This window comes from Suricata suricatta, chromosome 1 (genome assembly GCF_006229205.1).
Source record: "Suricata suricatta isolate VVHF042 chromosome 1, meerkat_22Aug2017_6uvM2_HiC, whole genome shotgun sequence".
Classification (NCBI taxonomy): domain Eukaryota; kingdom Metazoa; phylum Chordata; class Mammalia; order Carnivora; family Herpestidae; genus Suricata; species Suricata suricatta.
In genome coordinates this window covers 75,737,627-75,762,543 of record NC_043700.1, presented here as the reverse complement: position 1 = coordinate 75,762,543, position 24,917 = coordinate 75,737,627, and the positions used below count along the sequence as shown (strand labels likewise).

The 24,917-nt window shown below is 36.3% G+C and overlaps 1 protein-coding gene and 1 long non-coding RNA gene across 4 annotated transcripts in view; one reads left to right on the top strand and one right to left on the bottom strand.

The window, feature by feature from the left end:
• TTC29 (tetratricopeptide repeat domain 29) overlaps positions 1–24,917 on the bottom strand; it is a 234,357-nt gene that overhangs the window by 97,937 nt on the left and 111,503 nt on the right. For all 3 annotated transcript variants that reach the window (XR_003914733.1, XM_029955273.1, XM_029955328.1), the window contains exon 9: positions 13,934–14,025. Coding sequence is in view for 2 of the 3 variants with exons in the window: in XM_029955273.1 (XP_029811133.1) it covers positions 13,934–14,025 (92 nt within the window). In the remaining variant the exon portion in view is untranslated. The remainder of the gene's footprint in view (positions 1–13,933; positions 14,026–24,917) is intronic.
• On the top strand, positions 2,838–7,432 carry LOC115305073. Its single transcript, XR_003914742.1, has 2 exons — positions 2,838–2,885; positions 7,300–7,432. It is a non-coding gene; the product is annotated as an uncharacterized LOC115305073 (long non-coding RNA).

Sequence of the window (24,917 nt, the reverse complement as noted above, 5' to 3'; positions counted from 1 at the left end):
TTTAAGATCCACTCTTCCCTGGCAACCTTCGATAGTCTCAATACCATTGATTATAGTCACCCTGCTACTCACCACATCCCCAGGACCTATTCACTTCACAGCTGGAAGTCGTACCTCCTGACCCCGTTCACCTATTACACCCACCCCAGGATCCCCCTTCTCCCTGGCAACCACCAATCTGCTTATATACACAAGTTTCATTTTGCCTTGTTTTGTTTTTTCATTCAGTTTGTTTTTCAGATTCTGCATATGAGACAGCGTAAGTATTTATCTTTCTCTGCCAAACTTATCTCACTTAGCTCAATACTCTTAAAATCCATCCATGTTGTCACAAATGGCAAGATTTTGTTCTTTTTTATGGTGGAGTAGAATTCCATTGTGTGTATATACTAAATCTTATTCATTCATCATGGCCACTTAGGTTGTTTCTATATTTCAGCAACTGTAAATGCTGCTGCAGTGAGCACAGGGGTGCATATACCTTTTCAAGTTAGTGTTTTCATTTTCTTCAGATAAATATCTAGAAGTGGAATGGATGGATCATACAGCAGTTCTACTTTTAATTTTTTGAGGAACCTCCATACTGTTTTCCATAGTGGCTGCGCCAATGTGTATTCCCACCAAGAGTGAACAAGGGTTCCCCCTCCATGCCCTTGCCAACATTGATTTCCTGTGTTTTTAATAATAGCCATTTACAGGTGTGAGGTGATACCTGACTGAGGTTCTTATTTACATTTCTCTGATGATTAGTGATGGTGAGCATCTCATCATGGGCCTCTTGGCTATGTATATGTCTTCTTTGGAAAAATGTCTATTCAGATCCTCTGCCCACTTTTTAACCAGATTTTTCCCCCTATTTTGACTTATATGAGTTCTTTATATTTTGGACATTAACCCCTTTTCAGATATATGACTTACAAATATTCTCTCTAATTCAGTAGACTGCCTTTACATTTTGCTGATCATTTCTTTGCTGTGCAGAAGAAGTTTATTAGTTTGATGTCCCACTTATTTACCTTTGCTTTCATGCTTTTTTCTTGGAGTCAGATAAAACAACAACAACAAAACAACAACCCCCCCAGCAAGATATATGTTAAACAGCTTACTGCCCACCTCCTCAGAGTTTTATGATTTCCGGTCTTAATATTGTCTTTAATCCATTTTGAGTTAATTTTTTGTGTATGGTAAAATAGTCTAGTTTCAGTCTTTTTGCACATGGTTGCCCAGTTCTCCCAATACCATTTATTAAAGAAATTGTCTTTCCTCATTGTATATTCTTGGCCCTTTGATGTAAATAATTGAAAATATATGTGTGGGTTTATTCCTGGATTCCATTTGGTTCTGTTGATCTATGTGTCTGTTTCTATGTCAATACCACACTGTTTTGATTATTATAAATTTATAATATAGTTTGAAATAAGGGACCATGATAACTTCCTCAAGATTGCTTTGACTATTCAAGGTCTTTTGTGGTTCAATATACATTTTAGGATTGTTCTATTCTGTGGAAAATGCCATTAGGATTTTGACAGAGGTTGCACCTCATCTGTAGATTGCTTTGGAATGTATGGACACTTTAACAATATTAGTTTTTCCAATCCATGAACACAGAATATCTTTACATTTATTTGTATTTACTTCAATTTATTTCATCAGTGTCTTATATTTTTCAGTGTACAGGTCTTTCACCTCCTTGGTTAAATTTATTCTTAGGTATTTTATTCTTTTTGATGTCATTGTAGATGGAAATATTTTCTTAATTACTCTTTCTGATAGACTGTTGTTCCTGTATAGAAATGCAACAAATTCTTGTGTGTTGATTTTGTACTGAGAAAATTTACTGGACTCATTTATTAGTTCTAACAGTTTTTTGGTGCAATCTTGAGGATTTTATATACATATATATATATATCAACATACAACAAAAATATAACTATATATGTGTGTGTGTGTGAATATATACATATATATAGTTATGTTGTCTGGAAACAGTGAGAGTTTTACCTATTTTTCCAATTTGGAGAACTTTATTTCTTTTTCTTGCCCAACTGCTAGGACCTCTAACACCATGTTGAATAAAAGTGGTGAGAGCAGGCATCCTTGTCTTATTCCTGATCTTAGATGAAAAGCTTTCATATTTCCACCATTGAGTATAATATTAGCTGTGTGCTTGTCACATATGGTCTTTACTACATGTTGAGATTCATTCCTTCTGTGTTCACGTCCTTGGGAGCGTTATCTAAATGGATGTTGAATTTTGTCAGATTTTTTTTTCTGCATCTATTGAGATGATATGATTTTATCCTTCATTTTGTTAATGTGATGTATCACATTGACTTTTCTGATTTCTCCTTTAATCTCTCCTTTCATTGGGCCACTGAGTGTTCAGTAGCATGTTGTTTAATTGCTACACATTTGTGATTTTTCTTTTTTTTTTTCCTGTAACTGATTTCTGGTTTCATTCCATTGTAGTTAGAAAAGATGCTTTATTTGATTTCAATCTTCTTAAATTTATTGAGACTTTTTTTGTGCTCTAACATATATCTGTTGTGAAGAATATTCCCTGTACACTTGAGAAGAACGTGTATTTTGCTGCTTTTTAGGGAATGTTCTGTATATATCTATTATGTCCAACTTGTCTAAAGTGACATTTAAGGCTGATGTTTCCATATTGATTTTCTGTCTGAATGACCTATTGATGTAAGTGAGGTAATAAAGCCCCCTAGTTTTGTCATAGTGCTGTCAATTTCTCCCTTTTGGTCTGTTAATATTTGCTGTAGGTGCATAAATATTTTCAAATGTTATATCCTCTTGTTGGCTTGACCCATTTATCATTATATAATTCATTCTTTGTCTTTTATGGCAGTCTCTTTTGAGCCTATTTTGTAAGTATAACTACCCCAGCTTTCTTTTGGTTTCCATTTGTATGTAACACCCTTTTTATCCCTTCACTTTCAGTCTATGTGTATCCTTATATATAAAGTTAGGCTCCTGTAGGCAGCATATAGATGGGTCTTGTTTTTTGTTTTGTTTTGACCTGTTTTTCCATACTTTGTGTTTTGATTGGATAATTTAGTCCATTTATAGCTAAAGTAATTATTGATAAGTATGTGCTTATTGCCATTTTGTTAACTGTTTTCTGGCTGCTTTGTAGTTCTTCTGTCTTTTTCTCTTCTGTCTTTTTCTCTTGATCTCTTCCCTTGTGGTTTGATGACTTTCTTTAGTGTTATGCTTTGATTCCTTTCTTATTATCTTTTGTGTATCTGCTACAGATTTCTGCTTTGTGGTTACCAAGGGGGAGGGGGGGGACATACCGTAGCTTGTGTATATACAGCTTGTTTTAAGTTGATAGCAACTAAAACCAAAACTTTACATTTTCCCTCTTCCCACTCTATGTCTAATGGTTTTGATGTTGCATTTTACATCCTTTTATTTTTGTATTCCTTAAAAGACTATTGTAGTTACTTTAACTAGTTTTGTCTCCTCCCTTCCTTTCTTCCTTTCTTTCTTCCTTTCTTCCTTCTCCCTTCCTTCCTTTCTTTCTTTCTTTTAGAGAAAGTGAGAGAGACCACAGGGAAGGGGCAAAGAGAGACGGGGAGAGAGAATCCCAAGGAGGCTCCGTGCTGAGCACGGGGCTCAATCCACGACTGTGAGAACATGACCTGAGCCCAAATCAAGAGTCAGCTCCTTAAGCAACTGAGCAATCCAGTTCGCTTGTTACTAATTAATGCCTTTTGGGGGGGAGTTAAAGTAGTCCCTTTGACATTTCTTGTAAAGTGGGTTTATGATGGTGAATTTCTCTAGATTTGCTTGTCTGAAAAATTTTTTATTTCTCCTTGAATTCAGAATTATAGCCTTACTGGGTGGAGTATTTTTGGCTGGAACTTTTTCCCTTTCAGTACTTTGAATATATTGTTTGCTTCTCTTCTCACCTACAAAGTTTCTGCCGAAACATCTACTGATAGTCTTTTGGGGTTTTTCTTGTTTCTCAAGTTGAAAAAACAACTTGTTTTTCTCTTGGTCCTTTAAAATTTTTTCTTTATCGTTAGCTTTTGTCATTTTAATTATAACATGTCTTGGTGTGATCTTTTTGGTTTCATCTTATTTGAATCTGTCTATGATTCCTGGATATAGATGTCTGTTTTTTCCCATGTTAGGTTAAGTTTTCAGCAGTTATTTCTTCAAATGAGTTTTCTCCCACTTTATCTTTCTCTTCTTCTGGCATGCTTACTTTATTAATGTTATTCTATTTGTTGTTGTCTCCATGGTCTTCTAAGCTATCTTCACTTTTTAAAATTCTCCCTTCTTTTGCCACTCTATTTGGGTGAGTTCAACTGCCCAGTCTTCTAGATCACTGATTTTTTCTTCTGCTTCATCTAGTCTGCTGTTGAACCGCTCTAGTTTTTTTTTACACTTCAGTTATTGTATTCTTTGGCTGTGTGATTTCTGTTTCCTTCTGTGCTTTCTTATATTTTCTGTCTGTGAAGTTCTCACTGTGTTCATCCATTCTTCTCCCAAGTCATTGAGTATCTTAATTACCATTACTTTTAACTCTTTTAATAAGTAAATTACTTATTTCCATTTCACTAAATTTTTTTTTCTGAGGTTTTATCTTGCTCATTCATTTGGATCATAGTCCTCTAGAGGTTTTCTCATATTTCTTGATGCTCTGTGTTTGTTTCTATGTACGATGTAAAACACTACCTCTCTCAGTTTTGAAGTACTGGCCTTGTATAGGAAATTAACCTTGTTGGTCAGTGTTTTTCTAGCTGAGAAAGATCTCAGTCAGCACCTAGTTTCAGGCTGATTGGAAGCTAGGCAATCAGGCAGCAGCTTTAAAGTACTCAAATATATATAGTCCTGTGGGGCTATAATTGTAAACCCTGCTGCCTTTCAGACCAGTTGACATGGATGTGTTCCCTGGTGATAGTTGCTAAACTTGGGACTTCAGGTTAAGTGTATAAGTTCCTTTCTGTGAGGCACCAGCGCACTGTAGCAAGGCATAAAGGATAGAATAAACAAAGATGTCCCCCCAAAGTCTACATTCCCTGAGAGCACCTCTGTGGCCTCTAGGTATGTGGCAAACTTGAAATCTCCTTCTCAGGCTCAAGTTCCAGGACAAGTAAAGTACGCCTCTTTCCCAGAAAGATTGGGAGTATGTTTCAATCTTCTGTCTCCGTAGTGCTGTGGATGTTAGCCTGCCAAGAACTCTCTCTCTGTTACAGTCCCATGTGTTCCAGAAATGCAGATCTCTCTCCTCTGGCTATCAGAGCCAGATGATTGGAACATCTCCTCTGTATACTGAATGTGCCCAACAGTTTTAGCAAAGCAGCAGGAGAGCACAGGGCCAGAGCACACTTGCTGGAGCTATCAAGGTAGAGAGAGAGTGAAAAAGTGGCACCTGCCAGTGCCTCTGTCCCTGGAGAGAGTCTTGTAGGCCCTGCCCCTCTAGCATATGCTTTAAGATGAGCAAACTTCACATATAGTCTATATACTTTTCAGACTGCTATTTTGTGCTGATCCCTGGGGTAAGTGTGCATTCAAGCTCTTTAAGAGAAATATTCTGGTTCCCTACAGCCCTTTGGGTTTCCTGGATGTGAACCTCATTGGTTTTCAAAGCCAGACATTTTTGGGGTTTGTCTCTTCATTGCATGTCTCAGGGATCAGGGTGCCTAATGTGGGGCATGAACCCCTCATCCCTCAGGGAGAAGTTACAGATTTGTGAGATTACTCTTGACTGTGGGTCACCATGCTGAGGAGGGGTTTTGGTGAGAATGCCTCTCAGCCTCTCTCACCCATCTAGATGTGGCCCTTTTGCCATTTGTTGTAAAGGAGCTGTTCAGCTAGCTTCCATGTCTTTTTCAGAGAAAATTATTCCATATGTAGCTATAGATACAGTGTGTCTATGAGAAGTGAGTTCAGGATCTTCATAGGCCACCATCTTGGATGCTCTCTCAAGCTGCCTTCAAACACTGACTAAAATTAAATATTTAGTCTACATGCTATTTTTCTATGATCTGTATGGAAATAAACACAGCAGCTCCGAGGAACAACTGCATCATTATCCCATAGTCTTTGATCTATACTAAATATTTAATAAAACTAGTCTTCAAATGTCAAAAAAAAGAGGGGTGAGTTGTATGGTATATGAATTATATCTCAATAAAGCTTATTTTTTAAATAAAACCCTTAAAACGTTTATAAAGGTAAATGGTAGTTTACCATTTGCAAGTGCCCCTTAGCTGTGAAATCTTGAGAGTCATTAAAGTGATTTACACTTGTGTTACATATGTGCTGGGAACATGTTTAAAATGACTCTGTTACTAACAGAGTGCTTAGCATATACTAGGCCTTCATAGATTTTTAAATAAAGGAATGGTTGAAAATTTGAGAGGGGAAACACCTGTGCACTAGTTATAAAAATTAAGCTTCCAGGTAACTTCTAAGAACATCAGTTTTTGGGTGTTTGGAGTCCATGACTGTCAACTCCTGTGTCCTGGATATTTCTGTAACATCAAGAACATTTTTTTACTTCAGTAATTTTGTTGAGAGACTATCAAATGCCCTAGAATGTGCTAGTTGCTGGGGAATATGGTTCCTGCTCTTAAAGTGTTTAACTGCCAATTTGGAGACATAAACATAAACATCTGTACATAGAACCAACTGTGATAGGTACTATGAACTGTCTACAGTGCTTTGAAACCTAAATCACATTTATTTGAATATCTTTATAAGAGAAAGTCTAGTGTTTTGGGGTAAATTTAGTCTTAGAGGGAATAAAATAGATTTGGAGCCAAATCCAGTGGTGATGTCAAAGCATCTACATATATTTGAAAAACTGTAATATGTATTAGGGGAAACATCTTTGAATTTTGAACTGCATAAAATGTTTAGGGTGCTTGCAGATTCACAGGCCCTTTGCTCTACTCCCGTGTTTCTTTCTCCTTCAACCTTACCTAGATCTTCAGCACAAGTTGGGAGTTGCTGCTGTTAATTGTCTCATATTTTCCTAAATGTTTCTTCCTCCCTTGCATCTAGAACTCTTGACCAGTCTCTGTTCTCTCATGTTCCCTGTATCTCTCATTTTCCCAGATAGCTCACTGACGTTGAGATCGCTGACTACCCAAAGTTGGCTGTTTCCAGGTTCAGCCCCAGGCATTCATTTCCCCCCCATTAAAATCTTACTATAGGCAATTTCATTTCCTATTCCTACTATGCCCTAACCTCTATATGCATATGTCTGGCAAATTATATTCTAGTCCTAATTTTCCCCTCTGTGCTTCACATCTGTATTTCCAGCTGTCAAAGACACACCAAACATACGGATGAAGATCATTTCTTCCAAGTGATGTCATCTAATGATAAGGCTAATGGCAACACTGGAAAGACTCCTGCATAGTACAGTGGTATAAAGCATTCATAAGTAATTTAATGAGTTCTGTTTCAAAAATCGGATTACCTATAGAGATTATTTACTGTGTTTTCTAAATGTCACTCTAAATCCTTTTGGCTGTTTCCAGAAATCAAACCCACCTCTTAAATAATGTGCTGCTATTTTGATGCTGTTTTGCGTGTGCACACACACACTCTCTCTCTCTCTCTCTCAAAGGAATATGCCACAAACTCAGAAGGCATTTCAAAAGAGTATAATTTAAACAGGTAGTGTCAGGATTAGAAGTATCAACTTGCATAACTTCCCAAGATTTGATGAGGATAACATTTATATTCATAGGTAAGCTGTGGTGTGTTTGCAAAAATAAGTTGTACTGCTTTAAAGTCACAGTGTGTTATGGTGGATATGAGAAAGATCTAGGCTTGAAACCCAGATTGGCCTCTTAGGTGAGTAACTTTGATCACATCTGCATTCTTTCTCAGTTTCAGTTTCCTCATTTTTAAAATGGCTACAACTTATTGTGGATGAAACATTACATATATGTATAGACTGAAACATGGTAGTGATTCAATAAATGACACCCAGTATTAGTATTACCTCTCAGTGAAATAGAAGGCTATCATATTCACAGCTCTCTACCTGGTATTACTCACCACCAGCTGAGAAGAAGAGTCACTTTAGCTAAGCATTACTTTTTGAAAATCTTCCATTATGCAATGAATTAAATGCCACAATGTCAGTGTACACTCTGCAAGACAGCACATAGGCCCCGGTGTCTGGCTTTTTGGGGGCAGGGCCAAAGAATTAACATTTTTCTGTTTACGTGACTGCCAGATACTACCAGGCATTCTTCTTTTCCCTTCTTATTGGTAAAAGAATGCTGTACATATCAGAAATAGAATGGAATTTCATATTCTTAACGTTGTGGATACTGCTGTTTATGATTCTGTTCTCATTTTTTCATAACAAAATCATGAATAGTTTCTTCCACATTTAGGCATAGCTCAATTCTCCAGAAAAATTATGAATTGTTTGAGGAATATTGCAAATGCAGACATGGAGTAAAGCACCATGAGAGGTGCACTTACTAATTTAAATATTTGTTTTGTGGAACAACTAAAATGGTATTGAGAGAGCTGGAGAGTATAAAATTATTAATAAATAAAATGGCACATTATTTAGAATTTTGAGCAAAACTTGTGGATTTCTAGGACTAAAAATGTCTTATCAAATTGATGTGAACTCTCCAAGCTCTTTTTTTTTACTATAATATTCAACAACAAAAAAAATTGATGAAATGAGAAAAAAAATAGAGACTTCTTTGCATATCACTTTAAAACCTCAGGGAAAATTGATTATTTTTATTTACTTAAAATGAACTCACTGGAGGTTATTTATGTTCATGTTCCTAAAGGCTGATGTATTTTTGATGGAAGCACATTTTGTATTAGGTTTGGCCTGCTGAGGATTGTTAAAATCAACATGCACAAAGGAAAAACCAAGTTCAGTGAGTAAAAAATACAAAATAGTATAAACAGAACTATTGCTGGGTGGGTGAGTCCAGTTGTTTCTCTCCCAAAGGAGCGACAGATTTCCCAAACATCTAAAATTATCTGGAACTTGCTCTCAACTAATAATGCTAGAGAAAAAGTCTTTCTATTATAAATCGTGTGCTCCGCTCAATGAATGCAAAGTGCTCCAGCCAGCAAAACTGTTACTCTAGCATCTGAAATATAAACATTATGTATTGCTTAAAGGGTTTTCAAATTTCAAAGTTAGCAATAGGTTTAGAAGCCAGTCTTTCTTTCCAAGGGAAAGAATAAAATATTTTCTTATAGAAAAGCTTCAGATTATTTGTATAAGTTAAAGGACAAGGTTAAAATGTTAGACAAATATTAATTCCAGTTTTCTATATGCAGTGCACAGGTGCAACTTGAGCAGCATATTATATGGTATAATCATTAAATTCATTCAACCAGACCTTAGAGAGTTAAAAACATATATTCTGAGGAACAGGACTCCTCGGTCCAAAGGATGAGAATGAAACAGTGCAGAATATTTGTGTATCAAGGTGATTCCAGTTTCCAACTGGGAAAACAGGACTGTTAACACCCACATCCCCTGACAACTGTCCAATTATGTATATCACACTTGGCCTACTGTTTGCAGTAGAAGTAATCAATAAAGGATGTGGTTGAGTGAACATAGATTTTGGTTGAACCAATGCATGAAAACTTAATCATTTACTCAGAGAGAAGAAATCAAATAGAGCAGAGATGAAACAGCCACTAAGGGGTTTGTTGATTGTGCCACCAAGTTTGTGGGCCACAGATGAAAGTAATAAGGCAAATGGAATCAGTGACAGGAGAAAATGTAAAAAGCTATTCTTAATTTCATGAATTAATAGAAATGTTTTGATGTATTTTTGGGGGGTCATTTTTAGGAAATTTCGCATCAAAGCCTGGATGTTCCATTTTAAAGAATATATGAAAATTACTAGGGCATGTCATTTCTCTCAAGCAAAGGAAATTAATTTCCAGCTATAACAGAAAGGTAATTTTCACACTTGAAACTTTGTACTGATTGATTGAAAGATCTCCACTGTGGAAAGTTTTCTAGGAAATAATTTAACCCGAATTTGCAAGAAAATTTACAATGAGTATGGAATAAACCCAGAGGTAGGCTAGTTGTGACCAATGTGTCTTGAATATTTCTCATTTTTGTGATTTTCTTCCTCCTAGATTCTTTTCAAAAGTCACCGTGATTTGGAGAGTTGTGGCATTTTAGTAAAATGAGTTATTTAAGTAAATGAGGCAAAAAATGCTGCAAAGAAAATTGAGGAATTTTGCTCTTTGTACTCAAATTGTCTGTCTGTGTATTAATAATATTTACTTGGTAGTTTCTCAGCTCACTCTCTCTTTGTTTTGTGGACCATAATCTGGTTTTTATAGCTGTGTCATAGGTAATTGTTATCCTTTTAGAATACCACCAACCCCCCTTTCTTCTACTAGTATTCCAAGTGTTGGAGGGGAAGACATTGTAATGCTTATTTTCTGTTACGCTCCTTAACCCTTTGTGTAATTAATATTATTCAGAACAACAACAAAAATAACACACCCTGCTCACTATTAAAACCTTCATCAATAACTCTAATGGCATGGTTGGGTCCAGCATTACCAAATGGACAACTCTGTATTACCAAGTCCTTAGTCTTGAGGGAATGTGGTATATTTTTCAATTGAAGACTCAGTATAGATTCTTATAAGCATTTTAGAAGCTCCTACCCTTCAAGATTATTCACCTTTCATGAACGCTCAGCTGATTGCCTTAGACACACACTTATGCTAGTCATGATTATCCTCTTACTTTTCCTTTAAAGAGATAAAATGTATTTATAGAGATAGGGCTACCATTAGTGAAACCTGTGTAATTGCACAGATTAGGAAAAAGAGATTTAGAGAAGATGCAAAGCTTCATATGCAGCTTGATTTATTTTTCTGCTGCCACTACCATAATTTCCTCTAGTTTTGTTGTTCTACATTTCTTGCATGTTGCGCTAATCTGAGGGCAGTTTGGGACTATGAAATAGAGAGATGTGAGTGTGAGTGTGAGTGTGAGAGTGTGTGTGTGTGTGTGCATGTATCAAAGAACACTGAGCCCTTAAAGAGAAAATTTTTTTAAATGACCACAAAATCTATATCAATGCATGTTTAGTAATCAGTGGATTTGATTTAAGAAGGCTTCTTAAGATATCTAGGATATGTTGTCCACCCAAAGAGGACTTTTGTTTTTGTAACATCTATGTTTCTTGAGTTATTTTACATAAATGGTAAAAGAATTTGCTAAGGCTTACACTCTTCTGAGTACTACTCCTTAACTACCAGTAATGCTGCAATATGGCAGATGTGGATTGGAAAGCTTGCAGCGTCTCTGGGTACTTCTTCCCTACTGCCCCATAGGAAGCATCTCCTTGTACTCTTTTGTGTATTGCATCACATCATAAAACTAAGAACCCACGTCTACCATACAAATCATTGACAGCGTCATTGTTACTTAGTAGTAGATGGGAGTTTTTGTAAGTGGAATTTGTTTCATTTGGTACAAAAGTGAGATGGGGATCAATCTTCCTGCCTATTATTTGTTTGCCTCAAGGCAAGTTCCTAGACTCTTAATACTGTTGGAATAGAATTGTCCCCATTCCTACCCAAAACACACCATATTTATGGCATATCAAAAAAGCTCTATCCTGTTCCCCATCCACACCCCAAATAATACTTAAGCAGCCAAATTAAAATGTTAAATTGTCTGTCTGTTGTTGTTGCCAATATTTACCAGATAATTTTTCAACTTTCCCTTTAGTTTTTAATGTATCGACCAGGAATTCAAATCCTTGACCAGAGACCAAAAGTATTCCAAGCAAGATGTCTGTTTTTTATGGGTGAGAATTATTTAAGATAACCTCATATATCCAGAAGTTTAAAAAATGAAGACTATCAGTAACCAAAGGACAACATTTATGACATAGGAAGTGCTCAATATCTGTTTATAAAACATTTTCTCTTTAGTTATGTTGGAACTTACGTCATTTTATAAAAATTATTTTACAAACATGTTAAGGGATGCATTTATTTGACTGTACAGGCTTAGGCCAAGTCTGTACTACAAAGCAAAACAAAAACTTCAACCATTTTCTACTGATTCTGGGCAGTGTTAACAGCAGAGTCAAGGAGAGTCAAACCTGGGATCGTAAGTAACTTGTTTGCGAGTGATCCGCAAGACGAGCAAACATTTCTGATAAATTCTAATTTGATAGATGAGTGGTGTCTTGCAATATGAGTAGTACCTGATGCCAGCTATCACATGATTACAACTGAGCCAATGGTTATTCAAATTTGCTTTGATATACAAGTGCTTTGGATTACAAGCATGTCTCCAAGATGAATGATGCTCTTAAATCAAGGTTTTATTGTAATTTTAATAACCAAAATGAACTGCACCAAATGGCACAGAGGTGGTGTGTTATAAATAGACATTAAACCAAAAACTTATAAATGTCTTCTTTGTGTTCAAACACCTACTTCCTTCCAGTTGTTATGTGGAAAGTTAAAAATTTAAGGGGTAGCTGGGTTGGTTTTCCATGGGGTAGTTACCAATCTCTACCCAAAAGAGCCACAACACTCATGGATTGCTTGCTTTACCCATGGTTGGCCCTGCTTTCCTGGAGTAAATATCCTTATTTTCCTTATAAATATGTCTGTGTCCCTAACCATTCATCCAGTAATGACCGTATGCTTTTACTTTGGTATTTTGTAGGGTATCTTTCATTTCATTGGCATTGGTATTTTAATATTTAATTATTTATTTAATAATTAATGATTATTTTATTGGTGATAATTATACAATGAGGATGTACTTTCAATTAACTAGGCATTTAATCTTTTAAAGGCCTTTAAAAATGTTAATTTTGAGAGACAGAGAGAAAGAGAGAGAGAGAGAGAGAGAATGCATGTGTAAGCAGGGGAGGGGCAGAGAGAGAGGGAGAGAGAATCCCAAGCAGGCTGTCAGTGCAGAGCCCAACATGGGCCATGATCCTGTGAACTATGAGATCATGACCTGAACCCAAATCAAGAGTTGGATGCTTAACCAACTGAGCCACCTGAGAATCCCTTAAATACCTCTTAAATAACATTATCTTTGAAAATACTACCTTGTAGGTGTTTGCAGCCGAAATACAGAAATTAGAACTTGACACATCTATATCTCTTCTTTTTCTTCTTTGTCTTACTACTACTACTACGAACTACTATTACTACTCTACTACCATTATTAAAAAGCTAGATCTTGGGCATAAGATAAGATACCCAAAACCACAGTCTTAATTTGGATAACTTTTCTTATCTTATTCTATCTTGATTAAATCATAATGTTACAACACAATGAAATAATTAAATGGAGTACACAATAATCACAATAAAATGAGTGAAGGGCAAATCATATGTTTCCCATGGAAAAATTTGTATCAGAAGTTGTTCAGGTATACTTTCATTAAATTTTCTGTTTTAAGTGAGATATTAGGAATATTGTTTTTGCATTCAGTTGTTTATCCAGATATGTACGCTCAAAGACAGACATCTTAATGGAAGAAGATTGAAACATAAGTGAAAACTTTCTTCGAAGAAGAGATCTCAAAAGGTTATGGCGAGTCACAGTTACTGAAGCGTACTATATATTTCTGTGCTCTCTGCTTTTTTAACCTGTGAGATGTGACCTGATTTTTCCCTCTCATTCAAGGTCATCACTAAACTTATAGAAAATCAAAAATAAAATAGTACAAAGGAGGAATAGACAAAGGAGAGTTCAGGTGCATATTTTAAGATACCATATTGGCTTAAAATAACTTACGATGAAAGGGTCACTTAAGAAGGGCACTGCTTAAAATTTAAGCAGGCAGTAATGGAAAGCGACAGACCTCAAACAATTTAAGTCCTTCACAGCTGAGTGAATTCACAGTGACAGCAAGACAAGGATGTGCTAACTTACCTCTGCAGGACCTTGGCTATTGCTTCATAGGCTCTCCCCAGGCCGAGATCATCTTCCAGGTCTATGGAGATTTTACTGTAAGTGTTAAGGACCTATCAGGAAAAGAAATACGTATTAAATATACAGCATGGACAGATTCACTGATGTTTTCATTTCATAAGAGATAAGATTAAAATTAATAGTTGTTCTTAATGTCTCCATAAAATATTTTTTGTTTATTAAAAATTCATGTTGGTTTGGTTTATTTTTATCTATAGTATAACTTGTTTCACAGCAAACTCTTTAAGGCATGACAGTGAGGTCTTACTTTTGTAAAAATAATTCTTTTCCTGCACAATCCAAAATTTTCCAATTTATATAGCTTAGGTGTGAATAAATAATTGAATGGTTTACAACATTATTTTTAAAATATGGTACTATTATCAAAGGTAATGTAAAGCAGATTACAATATTCTACTGTGGTAGTTTAACTATCACTTTTCTTTCTATAAATAGCGGTTTTGTATAGCATGAATTTAGGTGCAAGGTAATTTCTAAAGCTATCATTTTATTAGATGCATATCTCACAGTTTGTACATGTATTCGGTATACACTAAAAATATTTCTTAAAAATGTACTTCATTACCAACAATCTCTTCAATAATCAAAAGATTATGGCTGCCATAGCCAAACATATGATCTTAATTTAACACTGACATCATCTTTATGGTATAATTTTCCTCTTTATTCTTTTTCTCTCACTGGCCAGGAGGAAAATATGTAAAACAAAATTCTGATTTTTTCGTCTTCCTTCATTGTTTCTTGACCTAACCTATTACACACATGAGGACACAGGAAATCTCCAAAGACCTCTATGGAAATCCTTTTTGCACATTTTCTAAGATAGAATTAGTGAAAGTCATTTGACAGCATTTGGAGAGAAAGTCAGGGTGAGGGAGTGCATAAATATGCGCTCTCTGCTACTGTGTGAATTAGGCAGCTTTGAAGATTTAAGTATTAGAGGCAGTGTTGATATTTGACTTTACTTTCTTAAAGTTAACATTTGGGAAATAATTTCAATGAGGCCATTATGATCCCTCATAACGTGTGTGTGTGTGTGTGTGTGTGTGTGTGTGTGTGTGTGTGTATTGTTTATACGTGACTGCTTGACATAATGCTGACATTAAAACTTACTGATACATATTGACCCCATGTTTTAAACCTGCAAAGTTAAAATTTTTGATTCTTATTTTTAAGCTTCTGAATATGTCTTGTAAGAATATTTTTCTCACTTTGTCTTGCACGCCTGACAACACCTACATTAAATCTGATATGATTTGACACAGACTTTTCTGAGTTAATGGGCAGAACTTAGGAATTTTGTAAATTTATAAGACACCTTATTGAATCCAAATATCAAAATATTTAGGAAGATACTTTCTAGGGTCTTTTTTGGCAGATATATTTTTATATGGCATTCTAGAAATTTATGATTGAATATTATTGTATTTCTTGCCAAAAACAATTTGCTTATTCAGCAAATATCGTTACTGTGTACCAGGTGCTGTGTTAGATCTTAAGAAATCCTAGTTAGAAGGGAACATGCTTGCAGCCCTGAAGGCATTTACAGTCTTGTGGTACACAAGTTTGGGTTGATGTGCTGTGTAAATTGGCAATGACTGAAGGCAGGGTTCCCCAGGCATTACACCGTGTTTCTACTGCACACTCTCCCACGTCCCTAGTCACTTGGAGCAGGACAGTAAGTCCACAGGCACCCATTACCCTGGGGGTGTGACTCTTTACCCCCTATACAGGAGAATAGGCGTTCAAGAAATGATAGGTAAATATTTCAGTGCTGATGATATTTTAATTTGTAGATTGAGAGAGTTCATATATCAACTCAAACACTTTACCTAAAAACAGGAAATATATAGGCAGTAGGAAGCATATAGTTCCCATATATTGGCCCAGTAGGGAAACAATGAATGACATGAAGTCCAAACTGCAGACCTATCAAGTGCCATAGAGGAACCCATCTAAATCAGGCAGGATCTCTGCTCCTCAGAAGTGTGAACTCTAGGGGGAGACAGTCAATGCAGACAGACAGATGGATCCGGGGAACACAAAGCAAAACTCAGCACAATGGGAAATCACGTAGCTCAAACTAAGGGGTGTAGGAGGGACACTGTTAAAATAAAGAGGAAAAATTCATAAAAGTGGAAAAATAACGAGATTAAATATGGTGTAGAAAATAAAGGTGTTTTATATTGATCTTCTGTTAAGCTACTTTACCTGCTTTTTAATTATAGTAGGCAAGGCTAATTTACAAATGAATAAACATTAATCAATTTGAATCATTAGGCAAATTGTGGAGTCTTTTTTTTTCAAAGAATACTTCAATACTTCAAGTGAGAAAATACACTGTGCAAATCTGAGGGATCAACTCTACTTGGATGGATATCCCTTTGGCATACAGTATGCTGGAAACAAATCCAGGTTAAATTCTATCATCACAAATTGGAGATAAGAGGAGAGAATGATGACTCTCAGATACAAACTCTTTAACAAACTGAAAATTCATTAAAAAATTTTTTTAATGTTTTTTTTTTTACATTTATTTGAGAGACAGAGCATGAACAGGGGAGGGGCAGAGAGAGAAAGAGACACAGAATCTGAAGCAGACTCCAGTCTCTGAACTAGCAGTCAGCACAGAGCCCAACGTGGGGCTTGAACCCATGATCTGTGAGATCATGACCTGAGCCCAAATTGGATGCTTAACTGACTGAGCCACCCAGGTGCCCCATGATACATATCTTTAAGCTTTATTTACAATGAACTTAATCAACTTTTATCAAAAGACAAAGGAAACATGAGTAAGCACACTACTAGGTAAATTTCAATGAATATCAAACTGTACATGATTACGAGATTATCAAAGTTGGAAAAATCAGTTCAAAAACCTCATAAAAATTGAGCACTACATAGCTACCTCAATGGCTCCAATAATTTGAGTGAATAATGGAGATGAAGCTTTGAAAAACTATTGCACTTTAAGTTTTAAAGGCAATGGGCCGTATCTTCCTACTAGAATAAAATTGATTTACTTGAAAAGGCATTTTTAAATAAAATCCAAGTTCTTATAATGAGATAATTTCTACTGGTCACCTAAAAACAAAACTACTAAAATACTTAGCATAAAAAATGAGAATGTGCAAAAGAATCATGCTGGCAATATGCTACAAATTCTCTGAAGAATTGTTTGCTGTAAGGTAAAATGTTAAGGGTCATTAATTTGTCTTGCTGCAATACCCTTCGAGAGGACATTGGATTTAAGTCAAGATTGTCACCTGTCAACAAACTGATTGGGAGAGAGTAAGAGACAGTAAAGAGAGAGACAGAGAGAGACAGGGAGTGCGAGTGGGAGAGGGGAGACAGACGGGGGAGGGAGGGGCAGAGAGAGATGGAGACAGAATCTGAAGCAGGCTCCAGGCGGTGAGCTGGCTGCACAGAGCCCAGCGAAGGGCTCAAACTCACTTCGCAAGATCATGACCTGAGCCAGTCAGATGCTGAACCAACTAAGTTACCCATGTGCCCCAAAGTGGTAGTTTTAAAAAGAGGATGCTTGCTATACACAAGGCACTTCTTCTGAGTGGAGTTTTATTTAGTCTAATGAAGTGAAATGAAACAATTCAGATAATGTGTGGCAGGATAATGGAAGACAAAGGTTATAAAACAAAAAAGAAAGGCCAGCCTTCTATTGAAATTCAGTCTTATGATATGATCCTTTAAGCAGGAACTGATTTTTATAACCTCTTTTTTTGGGTCTACTTCTATACCTCAGGTTTTCTAGAAGTGTCACATACTTTCCTATGTCTCTTTATCAAAGTAGTATGGAAAAGATGAAAAAAAGTAGAGGGAAATGTGCAGCAGATGTGAAAATCAGGTGTTCCTAAGTTCCTGATTCACTGACTCTTGAAAAGTTAACTCCCTCTCATTATCGCTTTCCTCATGATGCTCAACCTTCAGAACCAATGTATTATGCGAAGTACTCTTCTAGTACATTCTATCAGATCATTTGATGTGACTGCAAGATAAAATGATGTGTATATATTTTTATGTACATAGGGTATATTACACGTCTACATATGTAATATAGATATATCCCTGCTCTTAAAGACCTTACTAAGGCAATATGACTTACACACATTGATATTATACAGTGCTGTAAGTCTGTATAAAGGGCTAAAAATCTAGTTCAAAGACATTAATTCATTAAACAGATACTGAGTGTCTTCTATGGGCCAAGCCTTGTTCTAGGTACTGGGCATACAGCAGCAAATAATATAAAATCCCTGCCCCTGTGCAGTCTACACTGTACCTAGGAGATGGGGAGAAAGTCTATAATAAAATAAATAAGTGAATGAATTTCAGATAGTGTAGGAGCAATGAAGAACCAGGAAAGGTTTCCTATAGGAAGAGAAATTCAATCTGCATTTTAAGGGAATGATGGGATTGGGTCCGTGGGGAGGAGGAGGGCAGCTTGAACAAAGTTTTGGGGAAGGAAATGAGTGATACAAGGAGGAAAAAGCTTTACCAGAGTACACAGAAGTAACAATGCCCAATAAAAAGTCTCTTTAAGGTTCATGCATAGAATGTTTTGTCCGATTACATGGACTAAGTAATCACAGTTTTAATTGATGGCATTAAGTGCCATCAATAAACTTCCAAGTTGCAATTTATCTTTTTGATTACAATGGAGGAATTTGATTGTTGCTTTGAAGGTAAGGTGGTTATTCACTTTCATTCTTTATTCTACATGCACATAAAAGTAGTCTTTTGCAGGACGCTTTTTATTCATAGTATTTGGTTTTTGTCTTCCTATTTTCTAGGCTGCTCAATGTATTTGGTTAAAATATGTCACATCCAAGATGGTGCAGTTCCTGCCTTGATTCCTATTATGCAAGTTTCCAAAAAATTTAATACATAGTTGCTCCTGTGTCTAGGGAAAGGAGAGGAAATACTCTTCTTTTCTCCCTCTGGCATAGCACTGAGCATGCACCACTCAAACTAATACAGATCAGTGACATGAAATTTAAATGGGCCCCCATGCTCTGGTTGGTGACCCTATCGATTATTGTTAACTGTAGCAAAACAACTCATGGGAACCTCCACATAAAATGGGTTCTAATATCTAGCCTATCTGAGACAGAAAATTTGTAATTTTACAAAAGTTTCAAAGATCTTTAATCCTTTTACTTCATATTTTTGGTATTTTTTCTATATAATTTCTTTTTTCACTTACCACCCACCCCTACACTGCTCTCTTCCTTAGTTAATTCAATATTTGAAATCATTAGGGACTCCTCCTCTGAGGGCATAGATCAGGCTTTGGAGGAGCCTTATGGGATAATTAATCAAATCTCCCTCTGGGTGTTCACATTTTCTTCAAATAACATAGGCTCTCAAGTCACACAGGTCTACTACTGAGCTGAGTGACATGTGTCAAGTCACTTACTCTCTAAGCCTATTTCCTCAGGTATAAAATGGAAATGAATAAAGTCTACCTTGAAGGGATGTTATGAAGTTCCAATAAGATGAGGTATTAATAATACCTACTAAAAATTTGAATAAAGCAACTGTTTAATTTCCCCAAATACTTATCTCACTTACCTAAAGTGGTTCTCAAATGGGGGCAATTTTACCCCTTAGGGGATATTTGGAAATGTCTGGAGATATGTGACATAGTCGTAATTGGGAGGGTTGTTATTGTCATCTAGTGAGAAGCAGCCAAGGATGCTGCTAGGTACCCTGCAAATGCACAGGGAAGCCCGCCCCCCATGCCCCATTACAAAGAATTATCCAGCCCAAAAAGTGAACAGTGATGACGTTAAGGAATCCTGATTTAATGCCTTCACCTCAACCATTCTCATGATTGGAAACCATCCCTTTGTGAAGCTGGCCACTCTGCCATTGAAGAGTTAACTGAGAAAGTTATTGGTTAAGTTCAGCAAAATCTGTAATTCCTATCTGCTCATCACGGTTGTGTTTTGTGGAACAACACAAAATAAGTCCATCCCTCTTCCACAAGACAGTCCTGAAGGATAGCTGTTGGCTCTCTTGAAAGCCTCCAAACATATAGAGTCATCTAGGAGACTCTGAGATGAGTAAGAATGTAACCCCAACAGTTTAGCCACATTTGAACGTTTCCATCTTAGTTTTGTCTGAATTCCAGAAGGGTTTAAATAAACTCACCTGGACCAAAAATGTCTGTAAAACCACAAAAGGCATCCATTAGGTATGTTTGTAGAGAAGAAGTTATGGTCTATTACCTAGGGTAATACCTCTTCTCTTTGCCTACTATAAAAAGATAGTACAGCTAATATTTTTTTATACATCTCCTACACAAACCCAAAATTGTGCCATTTCATAATAAAAGTTTGGCTCTGTGCTCAAAAGAGTGCATTACTTTGAGGAGAAAAAGGCAACGATATAAGATTTACTCTTGTGCAATAAGAAATATAGAAATAAAAAATCAAGTTTGCCATCTTGAGCTTGAAATCAATGTCAAATCTTATCGGAAATACATTTATTCTGATTTCTGGCAATCTAACCCCCTTTAGCCATTTCACAGTTGGTGAGCAGAAAGGATGTTTCTGCCTCATTTACAGTGTCTGAACATGATTCAGACAATCAACTGCAACATTAGTCAAAGAAATCAGTGGGTAATGAATTCTGACAAGCACTGCAGTAACAGGCTGAGGACCAGACTGGACCATCACAACATTCAGACTACTTTACTGGAGCCAGCAATCAGAGATGGCAAAAGATGGTAAAAATAGTGGTAAACAGAACTGCTCTCATATCGTTTAAAGGCTCTTACACATTTTTTACAAAGCCATAGTATCTGACATGCAGTAGATACAGTAATCCTTTTCTACAAATATGTTATATTGAATGAACACTGAGGACAAGGACAAGCGAGTAGGCATCTCTGTAAACTATAACACACAAAAGCAGTAAATATTTTGCATTCTACTGACACTATATTTTTAAGTTAAGGACAGTCTAGCCTTACTATTTCTATTGACCATTTGGAGTATGTACTCTCTCTTCCTGAAATGCATTACTCACCATTAAGAGTAAGTGTCACACATTGTTTACATTGCCCAACACATAACATGGAGGCTACATGGTCTAGTGCAGAAAGGTCTGAATGTTAAAAGGTATGAATTCCAGTTTCTCTTCTGCCATTAGCTCATTTTGTGACTTTGGACAGGTCACTTGGTTACCTTGAGCCTTAGTATCTACATCTGGAAGATAATGGCATGGGACCAAATGATCTATAATTCTCTCTTCCAAAAATATTAGAGTTCAGAACTCTACATTGATATGTTTAGTAATTTAAGATAGACTCTGATTGTTTTCAATAATTTATCCTCAGCTTTAAAATCCCTGATAAGAGGGGCACCTGGGTGGCTCAGTTGGTTAAGTGTCCAACTTCAGCTCAGGTCATGATCTCATGGTTTGTGGGTTTGAGCCCCACGTCGGGCTCTGTGCTGACACCTCAGAGCCTGAAGACTGCTTTGGATTCTGTGTCTCCTTCTCTTTCAGCCCCTTCCCCACTCATGCTCTGTCTCTGACTCAAAAATAAATAAAACTATAAAAGATTTAAAAAATAAAATCCCTGATAAGTTTAATTTTATTATTTAAAAAAATTTTTTAAAGAAATGAAATGATGATTCCTTTCATTCAATTGAAATGTTACTTTTATGCTTCCCCTTCATTTATTCCACATATACTTAATAAATTGCTTTTGAAAGAATGTCCCTATACTAGAATAGCTGATAGCAATGAGAGCTGAATCAACAATGCTTTTGGTTCATATTAAATAGCCATTGTCACAAATGCAATAATCAGTTCTCTTCAAAAATAGGAGAGTTTTATTTTACCACCTAAAATTTTTAAGAATTTGATGAAAATTCAAGGTTATTCTTAAATTATGTAAACTGAATTAGAATTCTTAGTTAATCTCTTACATGCTAGGAGTTCACATTGTATTTTAAAAAGCTATAAAAATAGAAATAAATCTCAAAAAATTTCCAAGAATCTTCTTTTACCTAAAACTCTCTCTCTCTAGACATCCAATATACAGATGACTCTCAACTCACAAAATAATGAAACAGAATTCCACTTGCAGTTAAAAAGAAAGATTTTCTGGGGCAACTGGGTGGCTCAGTTGGTTAAGCACCCTACTCTTGGTTTTGGCTCAGGTCGTTATCTCACAGTTCATGAGTTTGAGCTCTGCAGTGGGCTCCATCCTGACAATGCAGAACCTGCTTGGGATTCTCTCTCCCTTTCTCTCTGCTTATGTACGTGCTCTCCCTCTACTTCTCAACATGAAAAAACCCTTAAAATAAAGTAATAAAAAATAAAAATTCCCTGAATCATAAATTGGAACATATTATTCAAAACTGCCATTTCTTTAAAATATTTTTTTAAATGTTTATCTTTTGAGAGACAGAGAAAGACAGAGAGAGACAGAGATAGAGTGTAAGCAGGGGAGGGGCAGAGAGAGAGGGAGACACAGAATTTGAAGCAGGCTCCAGGCTCCAAGCTGTCAGAACAGAGCCTGGGCAGGGCTCAGACTTGTAAATCGAGAGGTCATGATCTGAGCCAAAGTTCGATGCTTAACCACTTGAGCCATCCAAGTTTCCCAAAACTGCCATTTCTAAATCAGTCATTATTGTTTTGTACTATTTTATTTTTTTAATAGTTTATTGTCAAATTGGTTTCCATACAACACCCAGTGCTCTTCCCCACAAGTGCCCTCCTCCATTACCACCACCTCCCTTCCCTGTCCCCCTCCCCCTTCAATCCTCAGTTTGTTTTCAGTATTCAATAGTCTCTCAGGTTTTGTGTCCCTCTCTCTCCCCAACTCTCTTTCCCCCTTCCCCTCCCCATGGTCCTCCATTAGGTCTCTCCTGTCCTCCTGTTAGACCTATGAGTGCAAACATATGGTATCTGTCCTTCTCTGCCTGACTTATTTTGCTTAGCATGACCCCCTCGAGGTCCATCCACTTTGCTACAAATGGCCATATTTCATCCTTTCTCATTGCCATGTAATACTCCATTGTATATATATATACACCACATCTTCTGGATCCATTCATCAGGTGATGGACATTTAGGCTCTTTCCATGGTTTTGTACTATTTTAATGGCATATTTATGAAGAATTTGAATTCTAATTCTCAATTATTTTCTATGCTGTGAATCAGAAACCATATATTTATCCTGTACATCTCAATCATAATGTGAGTTATATTTATAGCTCCTTGAACAAAAATTTTCCCTGCCCTTAATTTCTTGCTAGGAAAATCCATTGGAGACTTTGCTTTATATTTTGCCAGAAGGCCCTTGAACAAAGGTAGTCCAGAAATCTATGAGGTGGCCTGACATAAAAAGTTATACTTGGTGGAGGACTATAGTGATTAGTTAGTTCTACCTTAGAAAATTCAGACCCATTGAGGAGCTGGTAATGGCAGAAGTGAGGAGATGCTCCAAGATAAATGAATGACAAGAGAGTGATCGAATTATATCAATAGAGTGAATCCAAATGACTTCTGCTGCTAAGGGCATATGAAAACTCAGCCCCTTTGGTTCTGAGTCCTCTGGTTCCCAGAATCTTTCAGTCAGTGAACCCCAACTGTCTGCAAATCCCAAGTATTCATGGGATAGGATGATCTGCCAATCAGGAACCTTTACAACCACTTCCCTTACTTGAGGTAATCTGAATGAATCTCTTCAGAATAAAACTGAGAAATACTGTGAGATAAAAGGGCTCCTTGAGCTAATGTGGCAAGTGAATAACTTCCAGGCCTTCCCGCTCCATGTTCACCAGGGAAAAACAGTATATGTTGATGCCTTCCATCAGCAAAACAGCAAAACAGATTATATAAAATGATTAGAGTTTTCATTTTCAGAAAAGATTTTGAATGAAAAAAAATTTTTTTAAACTAGGAAATTTTCAAACTCCACTTGGTGATGCTTGTATGAGGATGAAAAGTGATTGTGACACATGATTACATTATACCTATGATACTATTACCAGTAATTTCAGTTGTCTGTTGTTTATGGAGACTAAAGATGGTGGTAACAGACTGCATCACATGAAGTGCCAATCAAACCTAATCTGACCACACATGTACCGTCACTCACTTTGCCAGTGCAGAGACGTCAACACTTAATGCCTTGCTGGAATGTGTGGGACTCTGAGAACCTCGCTCCAGCCATCCAGACCTTACACTACTAGGAATGAGCCCAGGGGTGTCCACCTACACGTCCCTCTGCCTGTATTGCTCCTTCTTATTTCACTCTGACTCTTCCACTCCCTGGACACACACACACCACTTTCTTGTGCTATTCCAGCACTCACCACAGCACCATGTGTATCAACTTATTAATATTTGTCTCTCTCCATTTAAATCCTAAGTGCCATGAGAACAGGAATCATACCTGTTTTGCTCTCCATTATACCCTTAGCTCTTGCTTTCATGTTAATGTTGAATATTGTTGAATGAATACAGGAGAGCCCTTGGAAAGTACTGGTAGTGAAGTACTTGCAGAAACATATGTAATAAGCTGCTATATTATATAATACCCCTATTATTACACTAGTAATGTATTTATAATTATATATTATCCTTATAAATGTATTATACATAGCTAATTGCCTTAAAGAAAAATAAGCTTTTATTATATATTATATAATATTCATATATATTACATATAATATACAGTACAGTTTATTATATATTAATTATATATTTTATTATATTTTTATGTTTTACATTGAATATAATTTAATAAAGGAAGAAATATGGCACATTATAACTATGGTAAATGGGAAATTTTTCAGTTAACAGCCAGTTCTGGAGAATTCAAGTGTCAGCAAACAGGCCAAATTCCTAAAGGAGGGCTTAAATGACATTTCAAAATGACGTAAA